The sequence below is a fragment of the Mya arenaria genome, chromosome 3 (assembly GCF_026914265.1).
Source record: "Mya arenaria isolate MELC-2E11 chromosome 3, ASM2691426v1".
Taxonomy (NCBI): Eukaryota; Metazoa; Mollusca; class Bivalvia; order Myida; family Myidae; genus Mya; species Mya arenaria.
This window is the reverse complement of record NC_069124.1, coordinates 46,304,105-46,313,497: the sequence shown is the minus strand read 5'-3', so window position 1 is coordinate 46,313,497 and position 9,393 is coordinate 46,304,105. Positions and strand designations below refer to the sequence as shown.

The window sequence follows — 9,393 nt, the reverse complement described above, 5'->3', positions numbered from 1 at the left end:
ATTTTAGAGTGATATGTCACAGTGTGTGTATACCACGTGATGAATTACGTCATATATGCTACGTCGGAAGGCAATATTTTACTTAAAATGGACACTTAAATCAAAGATAACTTTTCTTTTACACCACCATTTTAAATGAAACAAAGGGCAGTCTGTGCCTCTTAAAAAGGCCTGCATTTGTTTTATTACCGACATTTGATAAAGTCATTAGTTTCATCAAACACTTCGACAAACCTGTTTCCAAATTCATGTTTTGACAGTGCTCCGTCAGACGGCCGTATTGTGAAAAGGTTTGTCGAAGTGTTTAAAGAAATTAAACTCGCAATCAAACTCACGTGGTATATACACACACTGTGTCAACTAGTCGAACCGTGCGCGTGTGGATTGCGCGTACGGTCGGAAAAACTTGTTGATGTTATCACTGCTTTCAGTGCTATAATCGATCTTACTTTTTGTACTTGTATGCATGAAGGAACAGCTTTTGTAAATACTTGCTCCAATATTGCTACCTATTTTAAACTATATGTTTAAACTTCCAGGTCACAACCTCATTTCCATGTTTTGATATGTTATGTATGTTTGTTCTTCATCAGCCAATTGTATAAACAATGGTAAATAATTACCTCGGTAAGTAAAACCACCGGTAAATTCCGTGGTAATATTACCATGGCGGTAAATGCGTTGTATAAAAGAAATTACCAAGGCGGTAAATTTACCAGGGTAAATTTTACCAAAATGTCCCATAATGCAATAGAGTGACGTCATTTTCCCGCACAGCTGTCAGATTGGAGGTATCTTTTTTATAAAAAAAATGAATGTCCACATTCCATTTTTATAAAAAAAATATCTAAAAGGCAGGTTAATGACAAAATTCATCAAATCGGCCCAACAAGTTACCTGGTAAATATTCAACAAAACAGTACAAAGTATTATAAGCTACTCCCGTGGCTGATCAATAAAACACATGTATGCAACACTGCAAGGGGTAGGTTTATTCTGAATTCAGGGGTGTGATTCTTTACTTCATACAAAACGGTCAACGAATACCGCAGAAAAATGTGAACATTATTGCAATGATTTGCAAGTCATAATGACACGATATATCTGAATAATTTAAAAACAGAAATTAACTGACAAAAAATTAAACTTGCTAACACAAAATTCAAAAAATATATTTGAATGGCATCTTCCGTTTTTCTCACGCTGACACCTAAGGAATTTATAGTCAGTTTCAACTTGTCATAGAAATGATGCACTGAGTTTCATAGAATTGATTCTCATTAAAGTGATCAATAATTCATATCTTTAATCTAATATGTACCATTGTTTCAGTATTCCATGTATTTGTTAATTAAAGCTGGGGGTCCATTGTTATATTTTAAACTGAATTATTGCTGAAATTAAGAATATATGTAAGAAAACACCACTGATTCTTTTTTGTGTCAATACAGACACATATTATAAATGTACTTGATATTTTCTATATCTTCTTTGTGAAATGTCATTTCTTGAAGAATTCCATTTATTAAATGCTGCATCCAACCACTTTGCAAATTCATAAGATTGTTAAACTACATGCGACATTTGTATAATATATCAGTTATGTTTATTATTAATGACCAAATGTTCTTGAATCTTTTTCTTTGATCTTATTTGTAACATATATATATATATATATATGTTTGTATAATTATGTCCCTACCCATAGGCTTGCAGTAACCCCTCAACTTGGCACTAAAAGTGCAATCATGTATAATTAACTTAATGAACTTATTTTTAGTGTCTGCTTATTTATGTCATAATTGTTTCTGTTTAAAATAGAATGTTACATGATCTCTTCAGTTATTGTCAGCACTATTTAATAATTTTTTTAACTGTTTAAAAACTAAGCTGTCCCATTGTGGATGTCAAATTAAAGTGTTAGAAGTACTTACTCATATAGTCACCATATTTTCATTTTACAGGAACATATTAAAAGTCAATATACAAGGAGTGTAACATTTATTTTCTATTTTCATTTAACTATAAATGGTCTTAAATTCAAAATCAAAGTCGATTCTTATGTATATACCAATAACCAGAATCAGCAATGTTAAACAGCATATAATACACTAGCGGCTCCATGAAGTTCATGTTGTGATGTTTCCTTGGCGGCACATTTGTCATATAACCTTGGTCTTCCACTGGTAGCAATCTAAAGATAAGTAAAATTATTTTGTAATCATTAAAATTATATGTTGTCTGTGAAAATCAGCTTCATATCTTAAATGGCTGATTAATGAATATTGGATGCGGATATGGAAATATGCATATGAGGGGGTGGGGGGTGGCGGGGGGGGTGACGGCGTTCCCTAGAGGCCAATGTTTCTATAAATTTGAAAGATAAGTTAACAAGATCGTCGGTAAGAGATGATGGCTTTCACAATAAACAAACAAGTTAATGATATTTTGCTTTCATTCAAATGACAGTACACTGATAATTTACAGAAGAAAAAAAACAACATTATTTTTACCTCACTGCTCTTGGTGTCTTTAATCATGTGCCTGTTATATGTTTTATCATCACACTGGCTCTGCTGGCTTTCGCTTATGAAAAGCCTAAAATGATTATAATATTCATTATCACAATTATGAAATGGTTGTGTACAATTGAACATAAACGTGCTAATCACAGAACTGTATATGTAACAGTATAATTTAAATACATTTTAACAAACTCAAAAAATCATACTTGGGTATGTTGTCATACCACAGCTGTTGTTTTTATCAAATATACAGTAAACTTTTATATTATCAAGGCACTTCACAGTATTTGGTTAGCAGTCACCCCATTGTGTGCCTCTATATAAGAACACTGTGGAAATAGACTATAGACTGAGGTATATTTCATAGAAAATGACGTCATAGCTGTCATTTACAGTATTGTTCAATGTTTACAGGCGGTTCAATTTGATTGTAAATATTTATGTGCAAAATACTCAAAATATGTGCAAAGTGGGATACATTTCAACAAAGTAAGGTCGAGACCTGCAATCAAGTGTTGGTCTCGAACCATTGCATTGAGCTTTGAAAGATTTTGGAATTATTTAAACGCGAAACAAGGTAAAGTACTTTCTTAAACTTCAGATTTCTTGTGTCACTGTGTTTGTACATGAAATTTGTTCGTTGGAATATTTTTTTGTTCACACAGTGAGTTATTGGCGATTTCTTACCTCTGTATTCCTGTCTTCTATTGATATGGACGTAATGGAACAGTTTTCTAAGCACGAAGTTTCAGTTTGTCTTTAAAATCGACAAAATGAGTTGTGAATCGAGCGTTTTTTTATGTCTGGTCGGCCATCTTGATTCTGGTAACTGAGACGGTAAATCAATTTACCCACCTCTTGGAGGAGGGTAAATATTACCGCGGTAAATAGCTTGGTAAAATCTTAATTTTGTTTTATACAATTGATTACCGCCAATTTACCAGGAAAATTACCGCCGGTAAAATATTACCCTGGGTAAATCTGTTTATACAATTGGCTGGAAAACTGCTCATTGAGCTAATGTTTTATTATTGCCATATAACCGATTTTAAATAAAAAAAATATTGTATCATGTGTTTTATATATTTGTGATAGAATTGAAGGTAAATGTAATTGTTTTAAGTGATATTTACTCAAAAAGATATGTGTAGATATGTATACGTACATGTGTGTAAATCTTAGATTAGAAAGAGTCGATTAAATTATCCATGATTTAATTCTTAGTGTTTTTCAGCCATTGGAGTAAAACTATAAACAACACATGCAGTTTAACCTTTTTACCCCCCCCCCCCTTAAAATTTGTCGAAGTGAACTATTCATATCAATATTGTCTGGGACAACTCCCGGATAATGAGATATGGTTAACATTTGGACCTTCAGTGTTAATGTCGTGGAAACCTTAAGATTACTTTCAGCTGAAAATCGGTTTCTGATCAATATATGAAAAAAAACTCTTAGGCCTAGAGACCGCGAACTTGGTAGAGATCCCTCAAACATAGCCAGTACCCTATTGTTATGTCAGCTGGTCAAAGGTCATGGTCATGGTAACTAAGTTGAAAGTCCGATTTCTTTCAATAACTGAAAAATACTTGTATCCGCGTACCTCAAATTTCTTTTGGTTTAATGTATCTGCTTCCTTTTAGTCATGTGTCAAAAACATTCGCGACGTCTTTTATGCTTTGCATCAAAATTATTCTTATATTTCCCTAAACAAGTACATGTATTAGCGTAAATCACATGGTCAAAGACCAGGTTGATCCAATCGGAACGATGTAAGTTTCATTTTTTTCATGGCAACAACATTAGAACTTATTTAAACACACTATTTAAGCACTGCATTGTTAATAAAAGCTTAGAAAATACATAAAGGAAAGAAATATATTTTATAGAATTAAATTCATTGTACTGTACCTTATTTATGCGATTTATACATTGCAGATTGCCCATATGGAGATCAGTCAACGTCATGTAATGCAGCTGATTGTCCAACTTATACTGAAGAGTCAAGAACAGTTGTATGTTGTCAAACATGTGCAGCTACAACCACAACAATCACAACGCCCACTACAACTACACCAACAACAACTTCAACTACACCAATTACAACAACCACAGCACCAACAACAACTACCACTATACCAACTACAACTACCACTTCACCCACTACAACAATCACAACGCCCACTACAACTACACCAACTACCACTACCACTACACCAACTACAACTACCACTACACCATCAACAACAACCACCACTACACCCACAACAACTACCTCAACACCAACTACCACTACAGTTACACCACCAACAACTACCATAACACCATCAACAACTACCACTACACCAACTACAACTACCACTACACCAACTACAACTACCACTACACCAACTACAACTACCACTACACCAACTACAACTACCACTACACCCGCAACAACTACCACAACACCAATAACAACAACCACTCCACCAACTACAACTACCACAACAACCAGCACTACACCAATAACAACAACAACCACTACACCTACAGCAACTACCACTACACCAATAACAACTACCACTACACCAACTACAACTACCACTTCACCAACAACAACTACCACTACACCAACAACAACAACCACTTCACCAACAACAACTACCACTACACCAACTACAACAACCACAACACCAACAACAACTACCACTACACCAACAACAACAACCACTTCACCAACAACAACAACCACAACACCAACTACAGCTACCACTTCACCAACAACAACTACCACTACAACAACAACAACTACCACTACACAAATAACAACCACTACACCTACAACTACTACCACTACACCAACAACAGCTACCACTACACCAACAACAACTACCACTACACCAACAACAATTACCACTAAACCAACAACGACTACCATTACCGCTACACCAACTACCACATCACCATCTACAGATTCCACTACACCAACTACCACAACCCCAACTGCAGCTACCACTACATCTACTTTGAATATGTGAGCACGTCATCAGATATTTCATGTTAAAATGTTAACAACCATACCGTCAATCACGTTGCAACAATGTTCCGAAAAATTGGCCCATTTTATAAGAAATTTAAAGATATCGAAATAAAAAAAACTTTTCGAGTGTTAGATTTTGAATTATTATACACGTGTTTGTATCAAGTGCTGTTTTTGTTGGAAAATGAAAATTAAATGGTAAAACTGTGAACAATACCGATTTTTCAAATATATTTTAATTTTCTTTTCCAGTCAACAAGAAAGATCAGGTCTGTTGTAAATAATCTAACATTAAATATCCATGTGCAGTTCAAAAGTTGAAACAAATAATGTGTGCGCCACGCAACATAGTTTGATATTAACCGAATAATTTTGTTTGTGTTTAATGGGGTTATTGAAGGGTGTTGACTTCTGCCCTAATAAAGACCATCGGGTGCACCCGTCGGACATCTTGAAATTAAATGTTTAAATAATTCATAAATGTCTTTTGTTTTGACTACATGCTTTAATATGAGAACAGCTGCATACACTTTACATATTCGGCAGTTTAATACTCTAAGAGTACTAATATTAACCACTAATTCTAACAATGTTTACATTCTTCACAGAGCAATGCCACGTGTCCTTTTCGCCTTTAGGACCCTGTCTGTGGTATGCAGCACCTGTCCATATACAACTCGGCTCATCTCTTGGGTTTATTATTATAACCGTTATTGAAGAGACACGGTGTCAACTTTTTGTTATGGTTAATCTTATTGATAAAAATCAATATACTCTTTTGCAGATGCAATGACCGTGGCATGCAGCGTAGTCCATATTTTAATCAGGACTATCTTCATCTGCGCAATGGTTCGTGATCACCTGATACGGAAGATCTAGATACAACTCTCCTTACAGGTGTAAGTTATGCATGCACTAGTAGCGTTATTAACTTTGCATATCTGAAACTGTTTTGTGATTATTTTTAAAGGCATAGCTGCTTATTTTTGTTGGTATCAAAACGTATGAAGAACTTCATGATAATCGTAAACGTCGTGTATATACATAATGATTTTTTTATATATATGATTTTGATACATTGGTTTTTCGATATTGACACTGGCCCCGAAATATGGGATTATAAGGAATGTCATGAGATTGAATAAATACAGCTTTTCTTATGTAAATATTTTCTCGGCGTTAAGAGTTTTGTAATAATTGTGTGACTTTAGGTGAATGTGGTAGATTACCAGTGATCACTATTTATGTCTCAAAATGTGTCAAATATTGGCGCAAAGTTTTACAAATGCCTGGATGTAGATTCACTTAAAATTCATATGTTATGATAAAAAATCTGTGTAATCTAGGTAGGCGTACATGGGCAACTTGTATCAAAGAAATATTGTTTGCACATGGTTTTTGACTATGCTTGTTTTTCTCAGGGTGTTGTATGCATAGAAAATACTAGTTTAGTGTCGTGGATGGAGGAAGTTTATCTGGTAAGACGGAGAAAATTATCACCCGATAAATTCCACAGCCGGGCCAGATCAACTTTCTCCATCCACGACACTAATCTAGTATTCTCTTTATCCTGTTACTTTGTTTATCAAAACATTATAAATTACCCTAAAAATATCAAGTACTTAAAAAAAGGATAACTGTATTTCTCTGTTCCCACACTCGGTATCTATGTTAAATGCGCCCCTAAAATAGTTCTCAAACCTGTTCAATTTATTCAATACTTATATGCATTTTATTAAGTCAATATCAATTCAAATCATTAAAAACTTTTAAAAGTACTTAAACGTGGATCAGTCAACAAACATTATCTTATCATGTAACAATTATTCCGCAAGTCACAGACTACACAGATCACGAGTGTTTACAAACAATCGCCACATGTCCAATGAATTTAAATTATTTTGATATTAAAGAATATAGTGTTTGATGTTTAGAACTGCACCGGCAAAGAGAAAATTCATTTCTTTGTAAGTGAGATTTTGTCATTCACCACCGAAATGGAATTCACCATCGTTGAATGCTGTACATTTTCATATGACCACATGAATGTAGATAAACATCACGTGGTCAACTACGATACTTATAAATGCTTTAAGTCTTTATTGAATGTTGATAGATACCTTAATATTAGTTAACCGTGTCCTATACGAAAATCATTGGCTAGATCAAGAACCTCTAGTCATAAACTCCATATTAAAATTGGTCGATGTTTTAGTATTGATAGAGATGATAGTGTTAGTATTTATTGTTTATTGGACAAATACATACTAGTACTTGGTTTTGAAGATGAATATCATGTATTTCTGAGTATTCAAGATTTCAAGACATCATGACAATATTTATTTCTTGGTATTGTGAAAACAGTGTCATTAGTGTTCATTTCTATAATCTAATGGCATCGGAAAATGTTACCCATATCAAATCCACTGCTCTTTATGTTCCTAAACCCACAACTCTAATTAAGTTACATATAAGTATTTTGTTATATTTGATTTGCATTGTAACATGTTAATTTAGTTCGTTATAATGGTTATTATAAACAAAGTCTTAGACAATTTGACACGAAGTAAAAAAAAATAGGTTAGTAAATATGGCGTTTTTGTTGATACTAAAATAGTTTTAGTTTTGGTTTCAAGGGTTTCGAAACCTGTTTCGAAGATTTTGCTTAAAAAAAACAAATGCATGGTTTTGTATCAATGAATTTGTGTCAATTATATGACGCATTATATGACGCATTTGTTGGTTCTATTTTAAATTATTCGGCAGAGGTTTTGGGCTAAATGTAAGGAGTTAGAAGGAATTCATTTAAATTTTGTAAAAGATTATAAAGAGTCAAAATAAATACTTGCAATGTCAATGTTTATGGCGAATTAGGAAAATTTTCGTTATATATGTGTAGATATATGCGTATATTGTCATATTGGTTTAAAGTTGCTACCACTGATAATATTATCATCAAAACTTCATATGCACAAGCTAAGAATGATTGTGTTAAAGGTTGTCGTAATTGGGTGTATAACATAAGAAAGATATTAAATGATTTTGGTTTTAGCCATGTTTTGGACGATATCTACAATATTGATGTTGATATATTTATAGTTTTGAAATGTAGAATATATGATGCTTTTAAACAAGATTGGTATGGTGCTTTAGAAAAAAGCACGGTGCTAGATATGTATAGATATTTTAAGACTAGTTTTGAATATGAAAGTTATTTAGAGCTTATTAAACTATGTCTGTGTGTTAAAGATTCGCTTAAAGTAAGATCCACAATAATTAATGTTAGAACTTAATATTGTACCATTTGTTCATCCTCTTATTTAGATGATTTTTGTATATATGTATATACTGGTTTGTATTACATTGTTTGTTATTATGCATACACGTTGACATTGATCAGCAATAACATATGTGTTGATGACGATGTACGCTGTACAAATCGAAATAAACTGTCTGTCTGTCTGCCTGTCTATAATTTCAACAACATAATAGAGTTTCTGCATATAGTCATTATTTCTAAATTTCTTCCATCCAATGACACCTAAGATGGTCGTTAGCTTATTTTAACTAAATGGTGTTTCAACACACGTGTTGGATCACTGTCCGCCATGTTGTTTTTCAAAGTGTGTTAATTTTCGGATAAGACATACCGACGAAACCGCAATCGGAGAGGGTTTCGATACTTTAATCAAAGCACTGAAAGACTCTCGGTTATAGTATTTGAGTTTATTTCAGAACACAATAGGACAAATGCACATACATACACACTCAGTAAAATACGTTTGTGCATATAACATAGTCAATGTCCATTCAATCTTCAAATCACACAATTACAAATTGGTTTAG

At 33.3% G+C, this 9,393-nt stretch overlaps 1 protein-coding gene across 1 annotated transcript in view; it reads left to right on the top strand.

Annotated features, from left to right (window-relative positions):
* The window catches only part of LOC128226065 (mucin-2-like), a 22,013-nt gene extending 13,091 nt beyond the window's left edge, over positions 1-8,922 (top strand). Inside the window, exons 9-11 of the mRNA XM_052935963.1 lie at positions 4,464-5,541; positions 5,800-5,816; positions 6,332-8,922. Of these exons, the coding sequence (XP_052791923.1) occupies positions 4,464-5,541; positions 5,800-5,816; positions 6,332-6,426 (1,190 nt within the window). The 3' untranslated portion in view covers positions 6,427-8,922. The remainder of the gene's footprint in view (positions 1-4,463; positions 5,542-5,799; positions 5,817-6,331) is intronic.
* Positions 8,923-9,393: the final 471 nt, after the last annotated feature.